Source organism: Xenopus laevis, chromosome 3S, assembly GCF_017654675.1.
Source record: "Xenopus laevis strain J_2021 chromosome 3S, Xenopus_laevis_v10.1, whole genome shotgun sequence".
NCBI classification, from domain to species: Eukaryota; Metazoa; Chordata; class Amphibia; order Anura; family Pipidae; genus Xenopus; species Xenopus laevis.
The window spans coordinates 16,026,249-16,050,480 of record NC_054376.1 but is presented as its reverse complement, the minus strand read 5'-3'; the positions used below and the strand labels follow the sequence as shown (position 1 = coordinate 16,050,480).

General features: G+C 38.2%; 1 protein-coding gene across 6 annotated transcripts in view; it reads right to left on the bottom strand.

The window, feature by feature from the left end:
- Positions 1-24,232, bottom strand: part of LOC108712641 (calcium/calmodulin-dependent protein kinase type II subunit alpha) — a 120,350-nt gene that overhangs the window by 8,340 nt on the left and 87,778 nt on the right. The window contains exons 12-19 of one of the 6 annotated variants that reach the window (XM_018254955.2): positions 21,425-21,467; positions 18,970-19,010; positions 10,531-10,563; positions 8,406-8,454; positions 7,514-7,579; positions 1,845-1,920; positions 1,447-1,541; positions 1,131-1,359 (exon numbers count right to left, since the gene is read on the bottom strand). In XM_018254955.2, coding sequence (XP_018110444.1) covers positions 1,131-1,359; positions 1,447-1,541; positions 1,845-1,920; positions 7,514-7,579; positions 8,406-8,454; positions 10,531-10,563; positions 18,970-19,010; positions 21,425-21,467 — 632 coding nt within the window. Of the gene's footprint in view, positions 1-1,130; positions 1,360-1,446; positions 1,542-1,844; positions 1,921-7,513; positions 7,580-8,405; positions 8,467-10,530; positions 10,564-18,969; positions 19,011-21,424; positions 21,468-24,232 lie in introns of all 6 variants that reach the window. The other 5 variants (XM_041588033.1, XM_018254957.2, XM_018254956.2 and 2 more) reach the window with 5 other exon arrangements.

Sequence of the window (24,232 nt, the reverse complement as noted above, 5' to 3'; positions counted from 1 at the left end):
CTGTTTGGTAGTACACTTTTTTTTATGCAATCAAGACTTTCCTCCAGGAATTTCCAATAATTCTAAAATAATCACCTGCTTTGAGGCCACTGGGAGCAACATCCAAGTGGTTAGTGCGCAATATGTTGCTCACAAGCCACTGGTTGGGGATCACTGCCTTAAAGGGGTGGTTCACCTTCAAGAGAACAACTTTTAGTATGTTATAGAATGGCTAATTCTAAGCAAGTTTTCAATTTGTCTTCATTATTTATAGTTTTTTAATTATTTGCCGCCTTCTTCTGACTCTTTCCAAATTTCAAATGGGGGTCACTGACCCCATCAAAAAACAAATACTCTGTAAGACTACACATTTATTGTTATTGCTGCATTTTATTACCCAGATTTTTATTCAGGTCTCTCCTTCTCATATTCCAGTCTCTTATTCAAATCAGTGCATGGTTGCTAGGGTAATTTGGACCCTTGCAATCAGATTGCTGAAATTGCAAACTGGAGTGCTGCTTATGATAAATAAAAAGCTAAATAACTCTAAAACCACAAATAATAAAAGATGAAAACCTATTGCAAATTGTCTCAGGATATCTCTCTCTCTCTACATAATACTAAAAGTTAATTTAAAGGTGAACAACCCATTTAAACCAATGGAGTACACTGCAATGTTAGAGGTACAGTTTTTCCCAGCAATTATTTTCCAAAAGTAATAAAAAAAGTGATATGATGAACTAAAAACAATTGCTGTTTTGAAACATACAGGTGATTTTTAAAATTGTGTGAGATCTAAGTTTGGGCAGGAAGCACAAAAAGCACATAGATTGGAGTCTTCCAGCAAAACACAGTGGGGCTCATTTATCAACACTGGGCAAATTTGCCCATTGGCAGTTACCTACAGCAACAAATCAGTGATTTGTTTTTTAAAGCCAGCTGCAAGTAGAACAATGAATGCGGCAATTTGATTGGTTGCCATGGGTTACTGCTCATGGGCAAATTTGCCCATTGTTGATAAATGACCCCCACTAGGTCTTAGACTAGAAAAACACCAAATATGGTCATCATATGCCCAGTCACAACAAGAATATCATAGACTGAAATATAATATAATAAAGAAGACATGTAGAATCAAATAAGACTCTTACTGTGGGAGAACAGATGGAGCTCCTGACCGGTGGAAGTGCACATTTTGCCATTTCCCATCACGGCGGTGCCAGATACATGTCTCCTCTGACTGGGCAGTGCGAGGCACACCACTAGCATCCAGGTACTGGGTAATTCTGATGTAGGCAATACAGGCAGATTCATCCCCCATCAGGTGAATGTGTGGGTTCAAGATGGTAGTATGTAAAGGTTTATTGCTCCGTGACCACACTGAAAGAGATCCGAGGAATTTTGCTCTTATTTAAACTTTACAGAGACATAGTAATAGTGGGAGGCAAAATGCAAAACGGAACTCACAATTCTCAAAGTAGAAACGATGAAAGTCCAGCCCTTCTACTAGATTTCCCAATGCTTCTGGCTCAAACGCAGTCATTCCAGGGTCACACATTTTACTGGGATTTAAGACAAAGTTAAGCACATAAATTATATAAATACAATACATTTACAATTTGCTGTCAAGCAAAAAAGCATGGAGGAGCATGATATATGGGGATATCACAAAGGGACAATGTTAACTTGCTATAAGCATAACAACTGTCTTTTAAAATGTGTGTTCCTTTTTTCAGATTTCTTGAGTTGGGGTGGGGGGGGGATCAAGGGGATATCAGTGTAGTGAAGAATAAAGGAATCAATGTCCCTTGTTGAATGTTGTCCTTACGGAATATTTTTCTAGGGCTACAAGTAATATTACTTACGTGTAACATTCAAAATCTCCATTGCTAATAGCTTCTATCAGCTGCTCTGTCACTTTGATGATTTCCTGCTTTCTCACTGCAATTTCGAGACGGGGGAATTAAAAGCAGAAACAGTATGTTACGTATTGCTGTTAGTTTTTAATCCAGTTTGGGATTTTCCTTGCATTTCATACATAAGGAGTAGCATAGTCATAAGTGCAATACAGCCTACACATCATTATAATGTGGTATAACCAGTGATAAATAATCTCAAATCAAACCGCATGCTGGAACTGACATGTAATGGAGTTATCACACTAAACATTTCCTATATATGAACTAGTTATTCATATATAGGAAAATTATTATGTGGCCTCTCCATTGTGCAGTATTTTATGGGGCCACTCTTTAAGCTTTATTTTATCTAAATGTGGTTTATGTGGAGGATTCACAATTCAACCAAATCTACTGAAGTACAAAGAAGACGGAGACATGCAAATTATTGGGTGGGCCAAACAGAGCTCTCCTACACTTATTTGCCCAATTCAAGGAAAACCACCATGTGGATCCAACACACAGCTCAGATCCTAAACCTATTGAAATGCTCAGGACAGACTAGAGTTATATCTTACAAAAAGTACTTCCAAAGAGTTTTTACGAACAAATTATAGCAAAATATATTTTTAGGGTGTTATATACAGTATTAAAGGGGACCTGTCACCCTAAGAAATAATTCCAAATACTTTTCTATGGTGTTTATCAAACTGATAAAATGTTATTATACTATATGGAATAAAACTTTATTTTGTCTATAAAGCAAGCTTTGCATCATCCGAGCATCCTGTTTATGCTCCAGAACGGGAGACAATTAGACAGTAAGAAGGCAGAGGAAATATGAAAGGTGTAGTGATATCTCATAAGTACTTAATGGTAGGTGAAAGTAAATGCCTGCCTTGTAGGGGCAGGTAACATATGATTAACAGCTAAGATTTCTAAATGCCTTTATAACAGCTATGAGGGATGGGCGAATTTGACCCGTTTCGTCAAAAATTCGCCGCCGGCGAAATGACGCAGACGCCCATTAAAGTCTTTGGGCGTCAAAAATATTTTGTCGTGCGGCGAAATTGTTTTGACGCGCGCCTTTTTTGACGCACGCCGCCATACAAGTCTATGGGCGTCATTTTTTTGACGAACCTAGTCGAAAAAATTCGCCCATCCCTATAGGTACTTTAAAAATAATTTGGGTTTCATGTTAAATTTAAAACGGAAACAAGTGAAAAGAAGTAAAACCATTCACTACTTCAGTGGTATTTCAATAACTGGACTATCCACAGTCATTATCCTAATGAATTTACTAAGATAGTATGTATTGAATTAATGAATCATAAAATAAAATAGTGTCCTTGTTTCAAATAATATATTCAATAATCCCTTAAATCAATCATGAATTCATTCACCTTAATTTGTGTATTAATCGCTCTCAATAATATAAGGATTAGAACTTGATTCAATTCCCTTTAAAAAGTCAATTCATAAAAAATACTCATAATGAAAAAGTGGAAAAGGACAATAGAATAGAGGTGGAGCTGTCCCGGTTGCTACTAACTGATTTTTTTTTATCTAAACCCTAGATTTACGGATGACTCAATATCGTTGATTGACCCTTTATTTTAATAAAACACAATACAACATTTTGGATGAAAAAGGCCACAGCTTGTTTTTATTAAACTCACCAAGCTTAAGAAAAATTATCCACCCACATACCCACATTATTATTATAACAAATGCATAACATGAATAAGCTGTGACATTGTAAAACAATAGCCGCTTAAGGCTGCATAACATTCAACGGTAGCTTATAATGAATTAACATTACTCTTCATAACCAACCCGTTCTCCAGCCTAAGCTCCAGCCTCCACCTTAACACTCCAGCCCCCTTTTTGGCTACCCATTAGGGCAGCCCCACACCGCCAAATCTGCGACAACCTACCCCTTATCCTCCTTAATGGGCGGGCGGGAAACACTGCTTCCCTTGACTTCCAACAGGTAAGACTAATTTCTCCCGCACTTTCTCCCCCTCTTATAGTCTCCCTTGCCCCTCCTTTGCTCCACCTCGCCTACAATCCCCACAATGCACCACCAAACCATTCCTCAATTCGTATTCGTCCTTAAGTCATGCCTTACTCCGTTCCACCTGTCCCAGGGTTCCTCCATAGGCCTCTGGGAAACCACACGAGGGAGTAGGCAGGACATGGATGACTGTGGTAGCAATTGTTTACTTTTCCTAATTGTTGTAGTGAGAACTACCTCTTCTAAAAAAAAACACAAATCGACTGAGCCTTGGAAAGGAATATGATTCAGAGAATAAAATACACAATAAACAAATCTATAAACTTCTATTAGATTTAACCGTGGTCATATGACAATTTACAGGAGCTGATCAATCAGTGTGGTTTACAAGGACATCAATTCTTTTATTCTCTGAATCTTATTCTTTTCCAAAGCGCAGTTGATTTGTGGTTATAGGAGATGTAGTTCTCACTACAACAGTTAGGGAAGGTAAACAATTGTAAACACAGTCTTCTGTGTCCTGCTTTCTCCTTTGTGTGGTTTCCCAGGGCTTAGACAGAAAAAACTTAAATTACGGGGTTATTTATAGGTCAAATTTTATGTGAGTAATGTGAATTTTTTAAAAATAAATTTGATTTTATTCACAATTTGAATGGAATGTTATTTATTAGTCATGGATGAATTTATTCGCCAGGTGCGAATTTGCGCGATTCGCCACCAGCGAATAAATTCGCGAAACGCCCCCGAAAATTTGCCGGAAAAAATTCACCTGCATCAAAAAATTTTTTTGCTGGCGTCGAAAAAAAATGGCCGCCGGCATCAAAAGCGAATTTTTTGCCGTTTTGCGAATTTTCCGGCGAAGCTAAATGCCGCAAATTGCCCATCACTATTATTTATGAAAAAATTTGAATGTCATGAAAACTCAAATTGAATTTCAATCAAATTCTAATAGAGTTTTCCTCTGGAAAAAAAACTCAACTTTTGCAGTGGCAATTTATTTTGAAATAGTTCAAGGGACCTCTGCTATTGATTTCTATATGAACACAGCATATTTTAGGTGGAGAATATTCGAATTAGAACAGTTTCCAAGGTTGTTCCAATCTCAAATTTGAATTCAAATACAAGTTAGTGCTTTTAAATTCCAATTTGTGAGTTTTTACCAAAAAAAAAAAAACTTTTCAAAAATTCGAACTTTAGTAAATCTGCCCCTTAGTAGCAACCAGGATATCTCCACCTCTATTCTATTTTCCTTTTCCACTTTTTACAATATGGGTTTTTTTTATGAATTGACCTTTTAATAGGAATTGGATCAAGTGCTAATCCTTGTATAATGGTGAAAATTGTTAACACTTTATTAATAGTGGAGCTTGATAAAGGCCCCAATGTGGGCCGAAACGTTGGACACAGAAGTGATGTGTGAATAAAATAATTTGATTGAAAGATTTCTGGAGTGCTGGTCCATTCTGAAGGTTGTATACTACATTTGACAGAGCACCCATAATGGATTGTGAAAGGAAGAGTGCAGGTACTTTCAAAACAAATATATACTGTATATATATATATATATATATATATATATATATATATATATATATATATATATATATATATATATATATATATATATATATATATAATCCCATTGGTGGCCAATAAAAGGCCAACCAAGTTTGGGAGTTTTACTTTGAAAGCAGCAAGTACATTGCGGGTAAAACTTAGTCCCTTTGCAAAATGTATAGTGAAGCAATTGAATTCTTAATGAATTAGATTAAAGTTCAGTGTAGGACTGGCAATACCAGGGATGACTTTGACATAGTTGGCCAGTTTAAATATTATATTGCATTATAATAGCAATAAAAGCACTTTACTTAATTAATACACAGATTAAGGTGAATGAATTCATGAATGATTTAAGGGATTATTGAATATATTATCTGAAATAAGGAAACAGTTTTCTTTTATGATCAATTGATTCAATACAAGGAGTCCTCGAGTTAAACTGGCCATAGACGCAAAGATCCGATCGTACGAATCGTGGATTCGTACGATTTTCGGACCATGTGTGGAGAGTCCCGACATTTTTCGTCCGTCGTAGATCGGTCGTTTGGTCGATCGGACAGGTTAGAAAATTTCTGTCGCCTGCCGATAATATCTCTGCGTGTATTGCGATTTTCAGTGGGAGACTGTCACTAGTGTTGTCAGACATAAGTATCGTACGATTGCTGTCAGGGGCAGAACATTGGGTGATCTGTTCTTATTTGATCGGAATGGTAAAGACTTTGATCTGAATGGTTAGTGGAGGGTCGGGAGATGGGAAAGTCCAATCGTACGTTGATTCGTACGATCGGATCTTTGCGTCTATGGCCAGCTTTAGACACACGGCTTACATACAGCTCGTACTTACAGACGGGGCCAATTACCGTAACATACTATGGTTTGCTTGACTTTTATTAGCATTTAGCTTTAATAAACCACCTGCCCCAATCCCCTCTGGTGTGTGTTGCCGAGCACAGAAAGGTAAAAATAAATATGCACAGAAAGGTAAAAATAAATACTATGTTAAGACAGACATCACTCTAATTTGCATTTAATAAGAAAATGTATATGTGTCAACTTGCATATAAATTCACTTAAGAACAAACCTGAAGTCCCTATCTTGTATGTAACCGGGGGACTGCCTGTACATAATATCAATTCATAAAATCAATTATTAGGATAATAACTGTGGATAATCCAATTATTGAAATACAACTGAAATCGTGAGGTGTTATACTTCTTTTCACTTGTTAATTTGAATTTGTCATTTTACCCTATCACAACTAAGTGTGCTGTTAACAATACAAATGGGAGTGTTTCTTTTATTGTAATTTGAAAATAATTTTTATTTTACAGATTGTTTTGTCTGACAGGTCCCGTTTAATTCTATTTATGGGAGGCTATTGGTGGAGATGAGAAGATTTTCATAATAATATATTTAAAATGAGCAAACAATGAACTGTTTTGAAATGCTGCACCCACCATGCTGGCTTATTCAGACTATTTAACGTCAAAAATAACACTACACAATGCTTTGCCATGCAGTTTCAATCATCTTTTTTAAATTCCATACATGTTCATGTTTACTGTTATAATCATTATTTATACTTTATACCCATAAGACATCATAGATTTCTTTAATTTTAGAGTGTCTCATCATAGTCTTCCACCAAACATTAGTATTGTTTTTGTTTCAAAGTCTAAATGGTAGCTCATTACCAATAAAGACGGTAAATGCTTTCATTCAGTTTAGCCTAATAATTATTCTCCCAATATCAGTATTTCTCTCCCTATGGGAACTAAGTTCAGGATTCACAACCACATAATTATAGGTGAAAAAAAAAATATTTCTAAAGACAATTGTTGACTTCTAATTGTCTACCCCTGTAATATCTGGTGTCAATCTCCTGCAAGCCTAATGGCCACATGGTAAGTGTAAAGAAGGATGAGAACCTAAGGCAAGTGCTAATTGCACAGGTCAGGTCACAGGTGAGGGATCACCAGTGGTTAGTCTTCATACCATGCCATTCACAGACAAGACTGACAAGGAAGTTACACAGCACTCTGACCCCATGCACACAACCTGTTTGTGAAGGCTTTTTGGGTGCGATTGGATTTTCAAACCCTGATGCAATGTTCACAGTTTGAGCTGCCAAAGTGATAAATCTATGAAATCAACCATCAACAGATTTCCCTTCGGCATATTATTTGGCAATATATATTCAGATCACATAAGGGCAAATGATAAACACAGAATTATTGGTACAGGCACTTTCCTTTTTGGGTAACTGGTCCCCAAAACAAAATATTTTAGGGTTTGTCCCATCTTCTTACTTTGGTGAGATGTTTTGTTTTGCATAACAATATTAAAATTGTTCATTAAACAGGATCCCCAGTGCATCCTTTATGCTCCTAGGTCTCTTATTTGGTAGGTCTGCTTTACCCGAACCCCTGCTCTTTCATCCACAAACTTAGAGAAGTTTCTTTCAAATTTTGAATTGTAGGAAGAAAATGACAATGTGACCTAACTCAAGTCATTATGGAAATAGTTTTTAGCTCTAGGTCTCCTTTGCTGCCTATGAGTTACTCAACCATACCATTACTTCATAACAAGATTACTGATGTCAGATCGAAAGTCCTGTTATAATTCAAAGAGCACACCACATTGGAGGCAAGTGTCAACTTCCAAAAATATCTAGGACAACAAATTATTACTCATCCCATATCAACTACTGACTAACCTTCAGGCTTTGCCTCCTTTGCCAATTAGGAAGCCAACCCCACAGTTTGGAAATGTAGGCATTAGGGGCTCACATTAAACTACAATTAGGGGCTCAAACTAAACTACAATTTCCTGCTTTAGATTTCAGTGCCTGGCTACTGAGTTTCTGCTTGCCCTACTATAACTTACAGTATATGCCTATAAAAATTGACATCTACTAACAGCAGACCTGAGCAATTTAATTCAAAATTACCTTTAGTGTCTTCATCCTCAATGGTGGTGTTCGTACTCTCTGATGATTCCTGGGCAAAAACCAAAAGTAGGAATTTTTGTGTTATTTTAACAAAGTCAATCTACCCTGTTTCTTTATGCCAGTCACTTGTTCTGGAAGAACAATATCTATACATATTTGCTTATGGATTTCCCTCCAGTGCAATGTTCTGTCCATTCGTGGCTGCCACTTGCCAAGAGGAAAAAATATGTTAGGAACACTGATGGTGAGGAATGTGGAAATCATCAAACTTTTGCTGCTACCATTTGCATTTCCCCAGCAGGATAGAGATTTCAGATAGGAAAAAAATTGGTGCTAATATAGATTTTGGTGTACAGTGAAGATGAATTGTGGTATCTTTGTGTACATACAGTATATGTACAGGCCATATGGGAATTCAGATAGGATACCCAATGCTCCTATATATTAGCCTAGTACCAACTACACCTACTGACTGCGCACAGAGCTGTGGATACAAACACAGCTGCTCATTCCTCTGTGAGTCCATAGTTAGGCTGGCACAGTTCTGGGCACAAAGGCATTTAAGAGATTAGTGGGCACAGCAGTACCACTGGCTTTCTTTAGTTAGTGCCTTATACAGCCTTCGCCTTGGTAAGTGCTGTTGAGAGGACATAAAATGAATACTGTTTAGACTGGCACAGATTGGCAAAACCCACAAAAGCCTGCAGTTCTTGTGGTATTTTGATTCCAATACATTAATTATATAAACCTGTGATCCCCCAACCAGTGGCTCGTGAGCAACATGTTGCTCACCAACCCCTTGGATGTTGCTCTTAATGGCCTCAAAGCAGGTGATTATATTTTAATTTCTGTTTTGGAGGCAAATTTTATTTGCATAAGAAATAGGTGTGCTCCCAAACTGAGCCTTGTCCATACAGGTGATACTAGTAGCTAATCAGTAGCTATATATTTGGGACTCCCAGGAAACTTTTTTCCAGCTTTTCTCCAGCTTTTCATTTACATTTGAATATGGCTTACAGAAAAAAAGGTTGGGGACCCCCAATATAAATCATATATCCTTATCAACTTTGGCACATAATGACTCATTGTTTATAACAGTGGTCATTCCTATTGGTACACAGCAATAAATGATAATTGTGTCCTTTTTGGTAAATTATTTTAGTTTTTTTATAAAGTCTTTCAGGCTAGAGTGCCATGCAGGGTCATATGAAGAGGATGATGTCATTTAAGCACCTAACACCTTTGAGTTATCCACAAAATGGTACATTTAGGGAGTTATTTATCAAAATCCGAAAAGTTCTCACTATTTTCTGAAAACTACTCCAATCAAATCTGCATAGATTTTTCCCCCCTATTTATCAATACATTTTTCTGAAAATGTATTGTGAGGAAAAAAACTCACGAAAAAATCCAAAGCGTATAAATATTTTGGATTTGTCACCAAAACCGTTTGGCATCCGAAACCACAAAGTCTTCGGATTATTGAATGAAACCCAGAGCAGATCAGATATCAACGGGTCATCTGCCATCGACTTCTACATGAACTCGGCAGGTCTGGGTTGAAGTACTTTTTAATTTGGACTTTTAACACCATCGGGATTTACCAAATTTTGAAAAATTCGAGTTTTGTTTCTACAAAAACTGTTTTTTTTTCTCTTTAAAAGTCCAACCAGAAAAAAATTGGACTTTAATAAATAACCCCCTAAAAATACGGAAGACTCATATACTGGGTTTTCAAAGTATTTACTGAGGTTTTTAATCTGTTTTGTGTAATTGTATGATTTTATGCTTTATTAATCAGACATATGAGCCAAGTTATGCCATAGTCCAGTAATCTCTAGCAAGCCAATCAACAGTTGGGTCTAGTGTACTTTACCCTAAAAGCAAACACCAAATTGGATACTGCCACTAAGGAGTGATCATCTCCCTATACAGTTTGGATCAGATACAAAATAGACAGAAGGACAATTTATAAAATAATAGCCATTGACTGGCTCTTGCCAAAACATATGGTACAACATGGGGGCTCTGTGTATCCCTGTGCTTCTGTGCCAGACTGAACAGGCTCTATTCCTCTATGGGACGCAGAGGAACCAGCACTGAAAAAGACAAAACAAAGACTCACCATCAACTGGACACTGGAACTTGACTTTCTTTTCTGGAAAAACAAGGAGAACAGATAGGAGGAAGAGTGAGACATGCAGCCAGCAGCACAGTGACCATAGGGAGAAGCACAGGGGACAGCACACTGACCACAAGCAGTAGCACAGACAGCAGCAGCAGTACAGACAGCTGTAAACATAGAGAACAACACACACACAGAACACCAGTTAGATTGAGAAAAGAGCTAAAAGCAACAAGAATAGCAATTGATGGAGAAAAAAAGCGGGCACATGTAGCTAGAAGCATATGGATATGTGCTCATAGACTCCCTCAGGAAGCAGTATTCACACTGCGGCCTGTTGGTGAACTCACCAAGGGTAAGTGAGTCATTGAAGTTTTCCCAACACCTACCACCACTGCACAATCTGAAAATATTATCATCTATATGTCTATGTGGCTCATGAGTGCCTGCATAGATTTCCTGGTCAGGCTTCATGGATGAAATTGTGACTAGAGCTTTTTTTTATTTCAAATGTTTTTTTGGAAAACATTTGTTGGCCTAAATACACCACAATGCTTTGGAATATTATGTGACAAATGAAGGCAGTCTTAAATGGTGATATCAAGGGTCATTTAGACTCTTGGGTCATCATTTACTACAGCAAGCAGAAGTGCTGGGCACAAAAACAAACTGAATTGTCAGGGAAAAAACACAGCAGAATGCAACAATGTTTTTAACTTTGTCCTGTTGGGTTTTAACTCATTCTAACACTGGCTTTAGATAATATTGGTTTATATTTAATTGGGTAGTTTCCCTAATTTCAATCATACTTCCCCAACAGGCATATTGTCATCTTGTTTCAGCAGACCATTCTGCAATGGAATTGAATCTGTTTAAAATGAAAACTTCATCTTGAGATGCACCATGACTTTATTTTATTTTTAGAAAAATACAGATGAGATGGCAACCCTATGTTTTCATAGTGCACTGGCTGATAAAATTTCAGTTCACGCAGCTCAAATTCTATTATGGCCACCTTTATGTTACCTTGGGGGATCTTTTTGACAGACTATACTGTGATTCTATTGGATCACAATTGATTTGGTTGTACAGTGCATCAACGGTTTTAAGAGGAGCCACAACTCGCAGGGCCCATTGATCAGATACAATGAAGGTCAGCTGGTCTGTGGCCACCTTTGTCCAGTGGCACCTCAAATAAAATAATTAGAGCAATAATATGGTTAAGGAAATAGCTGAAGATCTGCTATTTAACCCATTTTTACAAAAAACTACTGAACACAAATAAAAAGCCCTGCTACACTTTTTATATCAGAGTTAACTGATTAATAACATTACAGAATGGTAATAAGTGGTCGCTTTAACTTATTTGACAATACCACTATGGCGAAAAGTATAGGACATATCCAGCATAGAAGAAATAATCTAGCCCCGGAGGCACATAATATATTAAAGGCAGTGGAATGTTGGGTGCCTTCTTTTTAAATTGCCTATAACTGTGGCACCAAAGTTCCAATGCACTTGTTTTATTGCTAATAATATTTTCTTGACTAGTGGTGACACAAGCACTCACAGACAAATTACAAGAGTAAAGGGAATTGTGTCAAGCTCATGGAGGTCATTGTCATTGTGCCATTGCCCTACAGGAAGAAGAAGGGGCAAAGAGAGACACTCATAAATTAAGAATGCAATCAAACATTCAAGCTAATGCTCAAAATAGTAAGACTATAATATAACAAATACAGAGTGACATACACACAAACATACATATCCAGAATAAAAAGGGAGCATAGATGTTATTTATTGAAAGATGCACCAGTACATAAGACTGGCAGTCCTCCAGTTGTTGGGAACATCTCCCCCTCCACATGCTGGGAGATGTAGTTGACAAGGAGTGGTGTAAGTTTCTTTAATAACAAATTATTTCATATGAATAGCGCAGGTCAGCAAACCCATAGACATGAAATAATATCCATATTTATAATATGATGTGCTGGATTGAAGCTTTTTAGGCGTAAAATGTTGTAGACATTTTCAAGGGAAAAAAAGAAGCTAGTTAGGCAAATGATTTGCTTCACAGTTTAAAAAAAAAAACAAAAAAAACAGCAATTGCAAAATAATATAGATATTGAAGGGATTCTAAGGGAGAACCCACTTTTTCTTAAAATTCTTTATGCTTTAATGTTGGAAAGACCATATTCGCCCCTGGTGGCTCATAGTACTCATTTAGACCTGTTTCCTATTAAACATGCATACAAGGTTAAAGGCGGAAATAGCAGCTAATTGACACGTGCACAATTAACAGAGAAATGAAACACAATGTGGAGTATGGAGAGGGAACATTATATAATACAGCTCTGATGCACATGTCCACATCTTCAAAAAGATTTTTTATTAAGTTGCAATGCGTCTGATGAACCAAAAAAATCTCTGAATATGTGTTACTCCGAGTCAGTGAATCCGGTGCCTTTACTGAGTTGGTGGAACATACAGACCGATTTGCTCCCTGATGTAAGTGAGACTTAAGGAAAAATCTGAACTACATTTCACACTTGCCTTAAATATATTTCATGTTGACATTGCTGGTTTATTTTTTTATTGAATTCACTTTGTAGATAAAAATCCTTATAGAAGAGAAATGTTGTCAAGTTTTTTTACAGACTGAGAAGAGACTCATCATCAACAGGGGCCAACATCAGCATCTAGATTAAGTAGGCATCTTATTTTGTGTATGAATGCGAAACTACATGTTACCTAACTAATATCTGGCTAGATATCAGGTAGGTCCAAAAACCTGAAGCCTGCTTAAGGCATTCATTCTTTCTAAAAAACCTTACCATTGGCCTGGAGGTCAAACAAGAAATTCTCTTTCCAAATATTGCTAGCTTTAAACGGAAATGATGCCAGGCCGAATTTGCGTCCAGTTAATGGCAAAGCACACTCACAATTGCGTCTGTTTTGACAAATCGGACACAGATGCAGCTCGTAAGAGTCAGAGGCAATACAGTTGCATCAGATTCAATGCAATGATTCAGGAATTCAGAGGAACAAACGGTGCATTATGTGAAAAAAAACATGGAGCCTGCATATGAAAAAGCACTTTGCTCACTGCATTGCTCACTGAGCCCTAAAATTACCTCTTTGAAGCAAAATGCAATAGCTCCAAAAACCAACATATATGTATATATATATATATATATATATATATATATATATATATATATATATATATATATATATATATATATATATATATATATTTATCTATACATATATATATATATATATATATATATATATATATATATATATATATATATATATATATATCTATATATATATATATATCTATATATATATATATATATATATATACATACACATACTGTATATATGAGCATTGGTAAGAGTATTAGAAAAAACATCAAGGTTAAAAGTGGGTAGTAGTAGTTCACCAGATCAGCAGAGGTGTGCAGGTTTGATGGCTATCAATTGCAATATGCTTATACATTAACCAATTGAAAAATTAACTCAACACATCCTGATACCTTGCCTACTTTTAGGACGCCATTCTTTACTCCAGCAAACTGAGGCTCTCCCATCTGAAGAACAGCTGGGTATTATGGTTGATTCTCCTGACCTCTATAAAGTTTTGGATCACATTCAATAGTTGTGGACTGCATACGGAAAGGATTTAAAATGATTCCATTTTCAAGAGTTCCATAAAATAATGAAAATTCTGAGCCAATAACATATGAGTCAGAAGCAGATTTGACCCTTAAAGGAGAACTATATTAAAACCCCCTACCCACCACCCTACATAGTCCTCCCCAGTCCCTGCTTTACCCATAGGTGATAACCCCTGAAAGTGCCCCTAAGACATTACTTAAAGGAATTGTTCAGTGTAAAACAAAAACTGGGTAAATAGATAGTCTGTGCAAAATAAAAAATGTTTCTAATATAGTTAGTTAGGCAAAAATGTAATGTATAAAGGCTGGAGTGACTGGATGTGTAACATAATAGCCAGAACTCTCTGCTTTTCAGCTCTTTTGGTTTACACTGACTGGTTACCCTGGTTACTAGGCAGTAACCAATCAGAGACTTGAAGGGGGGCACATGAGTCATATCTGTTGCTTTTGAATCTGAGCTGAATGCTGAGGATCAATTGCAAACTCACTGAACAGTTATGTCCCATGTGGCCCCCCTTCAAGTCGCTGACTAGCTCAGAGTTATAGAGCTGAAAAGCAGGAAGTAGTGTTCTGGCTATTATATAAGACATAAAGTCACTCCAGCCTTTATACATGACATTTTTGGATAACTAACTATATTAGAAACATTTTTTATTTTGCACAGCCTATCTATTTACACAGTTTTTATTTTCACACTGAACTATTCCTTTAAGTATAGGTGCAGTGTAAGCCAGCGGGGCTCATGGGCACCATCTTCCAGGTCTTTGGAAGATGGTGCCCATGTCATGAGTAATGAATTGGGGCACTTTTAGGGGTAATCACCTATGCGGGGGGAAGCAGAGAAGAGGGATTTTGTAGGGTAATTGTTTTTATTATTGGGGGTTTAAGAACTCCTTTAAGGGCAATGGCAAACATGAGGGCTCATTTCTGTTCACAAGCAGTGACAAAAAATGTGAAAAAGTGAAATTCGCAGAGCAATCACTATGTTTGCTTCCCATAATACAGTAATCCCCCCATCCCACAATTCCAGTGTTGTTTTAGTCACTATTGTGCTCGCACTTTCCCATAAATTGGATGTGATTGTGCTGAAAGTTATGCAAGTCTGGTTTCCATTATCTATGGGGTTTGGTGCAAGACTGACATATGTGTGACACAAGGGCGCTGAACCTATTGAGTCAGGGTGCTGAGGGTCCTGGTCTGGAATGGGAGGCAGGAAGGACTGAGTAGTGCACAACTATAGGTATTTATAAGAAGACCCAGAGGATTGAAAAAGTCAGAATCCTAAAATTCTGTCATCTCAAACCTACCCGAGGTTGTATATAACCTAAGTGCGAGAGGTCCCTATACTATTTGGAAGTTTCTGTGGTCTGCGCTGGAATTAGCCTGAAAATCCGGGGTTTTCAGGCAAAAATGCGAAAAATTCTGACTTTTTGCCTGATGAAGAGGTCTTGGTGCTTGTTAGCCAATATAGGTATCACTTCTACAATACTTTTTGTATTTGTTTGTTTTTTTTATTTGTTATTTTTACACAGATATAGAATGTATTCTTTTCTCGTGCAAAGATGAGCACTTTAGTGGAGTTTATAGGACTTTTATTGCAAAAAAATATTTTATTTGTAGATGGCAAACAGCCCGATATTATTGTTAAATATATATTTAATATTTCCATTTTCTAAAGAGGTATTAGTCAACTGATCGTAACTAGCTATGAGAGTAAGAGGCAAATTTACATTTTTACCAGACCCTACTTTTAGCTTCTCTGATCCAGTGTGTTTCCTGTTATACATAATGCACTTTATATCTGTTGATGAAACTGAGGCTATTTTGAGCAGGCATTGGCTTATAAGGATAAAGGAATGTGGGACATATGTTTAGCCAGCTCTAGTAAAGGAAATTCCTACTTTGTAAGTGCACAAGTGTTGGTTGCTGCTATTGCTGTCCCAGTCTGAGACGACCATTGTGTGATGTGTCACTTTGGCCTCAGTCCGCACACATAGGTTCTATAAAAAGTGACTCCGTATTCTACACGGACCATTAGAAACTCCCCCCTGACCTCCAGTCCCATTGGATTTGGCATATATCCCAGGAATCAGAAAAAACCTGATGTAAAATGTCACGACTCTTGGGAATGGTGTATATGAGTCACTGGAAGCAGCTCCTGTTGTTTGTGCAGGGTATAAAAACTGACTCCCAAATACATTATTTTTAACATGTTTTCATCTAAAAACACACAGCTTAGGCACACTCACTGTCTGGTAAAATAGGTTAATATATTTAGTGCTAAGCAGAAGCTTCAAAGGGGTGGTTCACCTTTAAGTCAACTTTAAAAATATAATAGAATGGCTATTTCTATGCAACTTTTGAATGTGTCTTTCTCACTCTTTCCAGCCTTCATATGAGGGTCACAGACCCCATAAAAAATGCTCTGGAAGGCTACAAATATATTACTCATATTTTTTTTCAGGTCTCTCCTATACATAGTCCAGTCTGCTGAATATAAAGCTAAATAACTCAGAATATTGATATCTGCATCATACTAAAAGTTCATTTAAATGTAAACAACCCTTTTCACCATAATCTAAACTATATTTTTCCATCTTGCGCTGATAATAGAAACTTAAGCTTATTTCTGCCTTATCTATTCAGGAACTCACCTGTATTCTCAGCCTGGTCTTTTTCAGCCAACAAAGAAGTACCTGAACTCAGCGTTGGAGCCTGGCATTAGTATCAATTAAAATGAGATTTTGGCTAGAAAACATGTATTTGAGTGGTTTCCATTAAAATTAATATCCTTTGTAGGATTGCAGTGTTTGTCTACCAATGAAAATTTGCCATGCACCATCAGCCTTAAAAAGCAAAACATCAGTACAGCATTGAGGAAACAAATGTTCCTTCTTGTTGTTTCTGCATTCATAGACACTGCATTGTGGTATAAGCTTCACTGCACACCAAAAAAGAGTGTGTACCATAATCTAGTTTAGAAGTCCCCTCTTTTTTAATGGTGGAATGCGGCAGGACAGAGAAAGTGCCAGAGGGTAGGGGCTATTCCCAGGCTAGCAGGCTGTGATCATACAGTTTGGCTTGTGCAGAAACCTGGGGTAAGGACCACCATGGGGCGCGCTGAGAGAAACCAGGGAGAACAGGGCAATGGGCTCTGGGCTCCTCCTTGGTGGATGATTTTAAAAAATTACAGCAGATAGCGGCATAGAACATATATGGCTCAAGCTTCGCTGCACACCATATTATAGCATGAAAAGAGACACTAATATATTAAGGTCTGCTCTAGAAGAAAATTAAGAGACATTAGGGGTTAGGAAACAGCAGGGGATGGAGGCCCTGTTTTTACCACTTGCATCCCCTGGTGCTGCCCTCTGCACCTTTAGCTGGATTTTAATCTGGCACAAGCAATATGTATTCATACACATAATCCAAAAATTGCTTTCCAGGTCAGAGTGAATTTGATGCCTTTTTTTGTGCAGGAAATGGAACATACAGATGGATTACATTACACCCATATTATGGTTATTGCCTTCCACTGCATTAGCTTGTTGGTGTGTTTTTCAATCTCACTTAATATGTAACTACATATAGTAGCTTTGCTATTGGCCTGTAACTGCTGCTGCCAACTCAAGCACCACATGTCTGGGTGATCTGAAGAAAGCAGAAAGAACCAAGCTTGCATTGCTTTGGCCTGCAGTGTTATGTCACATAAGAGGCAACACCAGGTTTTAGCTAAGTTGCATACAGGGACCATAAGCATATAGGAAGTGACACAGTAGCTTTGTGCCATAAAGGTAATAGTGGCCCTGAGCCCTAAGATCAATGAAAATGTCAGGTTTCTTAGGGGCTTTTTTATTGTAAATTAGAATAAACATTTTACATAAAATTGATATACATCTGAATTTCATGTGAGCCTGTAAGGAAAAGGGGTGCAGTAAATCCCATCACGGTGGCCAGTAACCTAAATAATGTAACTTATCCCATGCTACTATAATAATGCAATGTTAAGAGTAGTAAAATATAAATCACCATTGACCAGTGCAAAATGTGTGCATGAGGCTTTAGGGAAATTAGCCTATTTAAACGCAACTTCTACAAGCATAGTATTTTATGTATATCACTGGGTATAATATTTGCAGCCAATAGTGCTGTATGAAAAATAAACTACTGTCTTGCAAACTACTGTCTAGCAAACCACTGTCTAAAACAATTATTAAATATTCATCTAAATGCAGTAGATATAACAAGGATGCACCTAAACTTATTTTAAAACCTCTGTTTGCTGGGACAGAAATAGCACAAACAGGGGCAAAATATTACTTCAAATGAGTATCTAAGATACAATGTTTACCTACTTACAAAAACATCTTTTAAACCAGGCCATTTCATTGTTATTTAGCATGTAGGGAAAACAGTATCTCTTTGCAGCCTTTTTCTATCAGCACCTCTGGTATTTTTGCCAACTGGGAATGTATTCAGAAAATAAGGAGTGAAATGGCTGCCAATGTGCCAGAGAGCATTCAAGCAGAACATTTTGATAAAGAAATGAAATATTTTCTATAATTTTTTTGCTGTAGTTTTAACAGGAATGGAAAACTTCAGCACTACCGGTCTCAGCATCCAATGGCCAGCTGAGCATGCTGGGAGACTTAGTTCATGAGAGCTGAAAGGAGAAAAGGTTTATATCCCTGCTCCTGTATTCTTGTTACATTTCAATACATTATTATTATTATTCCAAAGTGCATCTTCTTACCTTGACTCCGTCATTCTTCTTGTTGCTTCCACTCTTGCCCCCTAGGAAGAGAAGGTAGGCGGTAAGAAGAACCAGGCCAGGAACCACCAGAACACATAATGTGAGGAGCAGCATAGTGAGGAGCAAAGATGGAATTATCCAAGAACTAGCTATAACGTGAGATGCACCCTCCCTGCATTAATGAGGTTTAGCACATCCAAAAGGAAATATCAAATGACTAGTTGACAGGTGTAATGCTCCCTAAATCCACAGTCCAGTCTTTTTCATTGAATGATGTTCCCTACCAAACTGTGTCTCTTTAGTGCCCTATACAAATATAGTTTTCTGTTTCTTATCTACTTTCCTGGCCCTTATCTTTAGTATTAGTTATTCTTGTTCTGCTCCTTGCACAGATTGCATTTCACTTGTTCTGGTAGCCTTTAATCACATCCACTGACACTCCTGAGAAGTCACTCTGACGTCCCTTGTGTCACTTGGTTCTGTTCATTAGGAGACTGTATCTTCTTCTGTCTAATCTGCTAATTCTCTTTCCCTGCAGTTCCACCTCGCTTGCTCTCTCTCTCTCTCTCTCTCTCTCTTTCACTCTGTCCTATCCTTCTCTAATTTTAGACCAATCATTTCTGTGGTCATTTGAAGCAAAGATTTTCTGAAGACAGCTGCACAAGTGCATGATAAACAGTTGTCCTCCAATGCCTTTTCCACTGACTCATACAAAGCTAAAGTCTGATTCAGCAGGTTCCTCAACTGCATTCAGGAAGCCCTCCAAGAGGCAAGTAAAAGAAAAATATAGCCTTTATCTAATTAGGCTTTTCCTTCCAACTATTTATCCTCATACAGACTGCATAGTCAATTGAAGAGCTTACTGTACTATAGCTCATTGTTGTTTCATGCCGTATTAACATAATAAAGACATTCTTCAAAGAGCCAGAATAGGCAACCTCCAACCCTATAGATGAACACTGTAGTTAAACTACAAGATCTATGTACAAAAGAATATCTGCAATATCTGTATTTATTAGATGCAGTTAATCACAACAGCCAATCAGTGCATAGGTAACATTAGTCTTAATAATTTAGGCAAACAATGGTGTATGTTTATTGTCTGTCAATCACAAGTTATAATGCCTTAGAAGGCTCTTGGACTCTCTTTGCATGGGAAATAACTGATAAAACCATTGAGGATAAAATGTTCTGGCTGCTGATAATTTGTCTAAATGAATGGATGCAAAGTGCCATTAAAATAAATTCTATCCAGTGAGATAGAAAGCCTTTGCTTGTATTGCTGTAATTTGGAGTTGATCCTTGGATAAAGCCACTTGTTTTGTCTTCCTTGTCTTAGCTAATATGAACAGTCAGGCATTGGATTAGCCTGTCACCACACACATCGCAGATTTTTGAGCAAAAAATCAGTCCCATTTGTTCCTGTCAGTAGACACACAAAATGGGTTTACAGCAGCTGGCCAAGTGACACTGGTGTTACTGAACTTTTACAGCTGGTTCTGTTTTGGTGATTCTGTAAAAATGATACATTAGCTTTAATGACTAATATTGATACCTATAATATGCTTTAAGGGGTAGTTCTCCTTTAAAATAACTTTTTAAAATAAAATAACTTTTTGCATGATAGGCAGTAATATTGAGAATATTATTTGCAATTTGTCTTTATTTACTATGGTTTTTAAAATTATTTTGCCTTTTGTGCAGCAGCTATTCAGTCTGGAATTTCAGGGGCTACCTGTGGCTAGTGTCCTATTCACCTTAGCAACCAATGATTGGAATAAGAGACTGGAAGAGGAATAGGAGAGGGCCTGAAAAGAAAGAGAAGTAATGAAAAGTAACAATAACAATAAAATCGTGAACCCCATTTGAAAGGAAGGTAGATCAGTAAATAACTATAATGGTTTATTGGGTTAATGATCTTATTATATCATGCCATTATCAAGTGAACAACATAATTTAAAGGGGTAGTAAACCTACTACCACTACAGCATGCCTTAACCTTCAAATGAAGGTTGAGGTGTGCTGGGAGCTCTAGTGTAGCAACATCAGGGTTGTATTCTTAAAACAATATTGCACAAAAAACTTTTCTGACACTTTCCCCAAATCTCTAAATGCAGCAACTGCTTTAAAAAGCCAAACAAACCCTCCAATGTGAATCCAAACCGATCTTTGTAAATCTGGCAGCACTGAAGTCAATGGGTGTTTTTTGGAGCAACATTTTTCACTTTTTTTTAACTATACATTAGAGTGGGGGGTACCTTTTTTTTACCTGTGTGCCACATTCAGATTTAAAAAGAGCCGGGGAGTCTGATTCATTACCTCCTTAATTGGCTATAAGTAAATATGATCCAAACCATGACAGATTTTGATAAAGAATGTTAAGTGCATGATATTTTAAAAGACAAGAGCTCATTCCTATGATTGCAAAATCTTGTTAACTGCCTGAGAAACCTACCTGAGAAATTCCGAGTTGCCAGCATTGTAGTCAAAATGGCCCCCTAAATTTACAGGAGAAAAAGAAAAATCTTATTAAGAAATTTTTGTGGTTATTCAGCAGGAATCTGCATGTTTCATACATATACACTATGGGGGTTATTTATTAAACTCCGATTTTTTTTTCTGGTCAGAGTTTTAAAGAGAAAAAAACACAAATTTTTAATAGAAAAAATATATATATATATTTGTGATTTATTAATCACATGCTGTTAAAAGTCAGAATAAAAAAGTACTCCATCTTAAAACTGCAGAGATCATGTAGAAGTTATTATCATCTGCGCTGGGTCAAATCCGAAAAAATCGTACAATTCAGATTTATTTTGACTATTTTTTTTTAGACTTTTGAGTTATTTTATTATTAAATAAGGTAAAAATGTGCACGGGAGTTTGGTTGAAGTGTTTTTATGAAAATAGTGAGAATTTTTGGGATTTTAGTAAATAACCTCCTATCAGTATACCTTGCAACCAGATTTTTTGAATGCCAGTAATGTAATATTGGTATCAATATGTCATGGTAAAAAAAAAAAAAATGAGGCAGCAGCAGACCCACAAGTGCCACTGGTCACTATGAAATTCTTAGCATTTAAAACTGAATTTTGATAGTAAATGTGAAGATGTGCTTCATTTGGCTGGCACAGTTAAGTCTATGTCATCATGCCCAGGCTGGGGGGCCAGGACTAAATTTGGCCATAGCACAATTACTTTAGTGTGGTAGAGGATTCGCTGATGGCCCACTGAGGATTTGAGCTTGTTAGCCCTTGTATGTGGCCAAGCAATTACACTCAGCGTTGGACTGGGGGGTCCTGGCCAAGCAGGGCTGCCACTGCAGGGGCCCCCACACACCCCCGGGCCAAGTTCAGGGGGCATCGCACACGATTTCAGTCGGGAAGCGGGTCTAGGTTGGCAGGTTCAACAAGGGCAGAGGACCACTGTGTTTTTTCCTGGTGTCCTGCACTGGCCCAGTCTGACCCTTATTACTCTTTTTTTTACCAGGGTAGAGCACCTATATTTTTTGTCATTGTTTCCATCTTTTTGTTATGAGCCCCTAGATGCAGTTGCATACATATAGAGGAAGCAGACCCTGCAGTCATGGGCAGAGCAGCCATCAGGGGGGGACAGGGGGGAGAGTTGTAGGGGGCCCCAAGGGTAAGGGCGGCCCCGGCCACGCCACACTTACTTGATTAGCCGGGCCCCCCATCTTTCTGAGAGCTGCTGACTTCAAGAAGGCATGGACGTTTAAGGGGCCCTGGCCACCAATTTTCTTATAATGTGGGGGAGGGCCCTGGCCACCAATTTTTATTTCTCATGTGGGGTCCTAGCCACCGATCTTTTTGAATGGGGGGGCCTGGTCACAAATGTTTTTTTATGGGGGGCCCTGACCACCAATATCTTTTTATTTTTTATTAACATGTGGGAACCCTAGCCACCAATATTTTTTTTGTTTTTTTACTGTGTGGTGGGAAGGGCGGACCTGTGGGTGGGGCTTGCAGTGGGCGCAGCCCAGGGGGCCCAGGAAATTTTGTTGTACGGGGCCCTGAGATTTCTAAAGGCGGTCCTGGTCATGGGGGGGGGACCCACATGGTCTGCTTCCTCTATCCCTGGCTATTATTCGAGATGCAAGGGTAGCTCACACAGGGAGGGAGCTTGCAGAGAGGGCTGGTGAGGGGATCAAGGGAGCAGGTGTGGAGTAGGGTGCTGCATTGTGCTCCAGGCCCCTCTGAACATTTTTTTGTGTGGCTGCCTTATGCACTGTAGTTATGCCACTTCCTGGATGTTATGTTCTCTGGTGAGTTCAAGTAGACCCAGTCTCATCATGGGCTAGTATGTACCTTCTGCCTTGCCTTGTTACTTGCCTATGCCATAGTACAGGTGTGTTCCTGTTTGACAGCCATCTGTCCAGCCTGTGTTTCAGTTCAGCTTACTAATTGACCCTCTCCAAACACTTGTTCAATGTGATAGAAGTAAATGGGGCTGGAGCTGAACATACTTTTTGCCTACTGTAACAAATTAGAACAACAGAACAATGGGAAGGTAACCAGATAGCAGCTCCCTAACAGCTGCATTGTTACAAATGAGGAACCAGTAAGTGAAGGTTTCTCTTCCCGGTTTGGCCGCAGCAGTTGAAAATTTTTAGGTGCGCAAGGAGGTGGTGGCCATGGCAAGTGACAGCAAGGAAGGCGAAGGTACCTCTACATGCAGTGTTCCATCTCCCAAGCAAGTGAATACCCTGTATGTACAAGCCCAAGTTGCTTCAGAGAGTTGCAGTTCTGCTGTGAGAAGTGGCAGTTCTGAGGCATGCTGGGAGCCAGGAAGGAAGTGCTGCAGGCTGTGAGGAAGCCATGGAGAGTGCTGAGACCACATGCTGTGTGGCTATAGAGGTGGCTGAGGTGGTGCTGAGAGAGAAGCCCAATAGAGATGTCGCGAACTGTTCGCCGGCAAACTTGTTCGCGCGAACATCGGGTGTTCGCGCTCGCCGGAAGTTCGCGAACGTCGCGCGACGTTCGCCATTTTGGGTTCGCCATTGTTGGCGTTTTTTTTTGCCCTCTCACCCCAGACCAGCAGGTACATGGCAGCCAATCAGGAAGCTCTCCCCTGGACCACTCCCCTTCCCTATAAAAACCGAAGCCCTGCAGCGTTTTTTCACTCTGCCTGTGTGTGCTGAAGAGATAGTGTAGGGAGAGAGCTGCTGCCTGTTAGTGATTTCAGGGACAGTTGAAAGTTTGCTGGCTAGTAATCGTTTTGATACTGCTCTGTTATTGGAGGGACA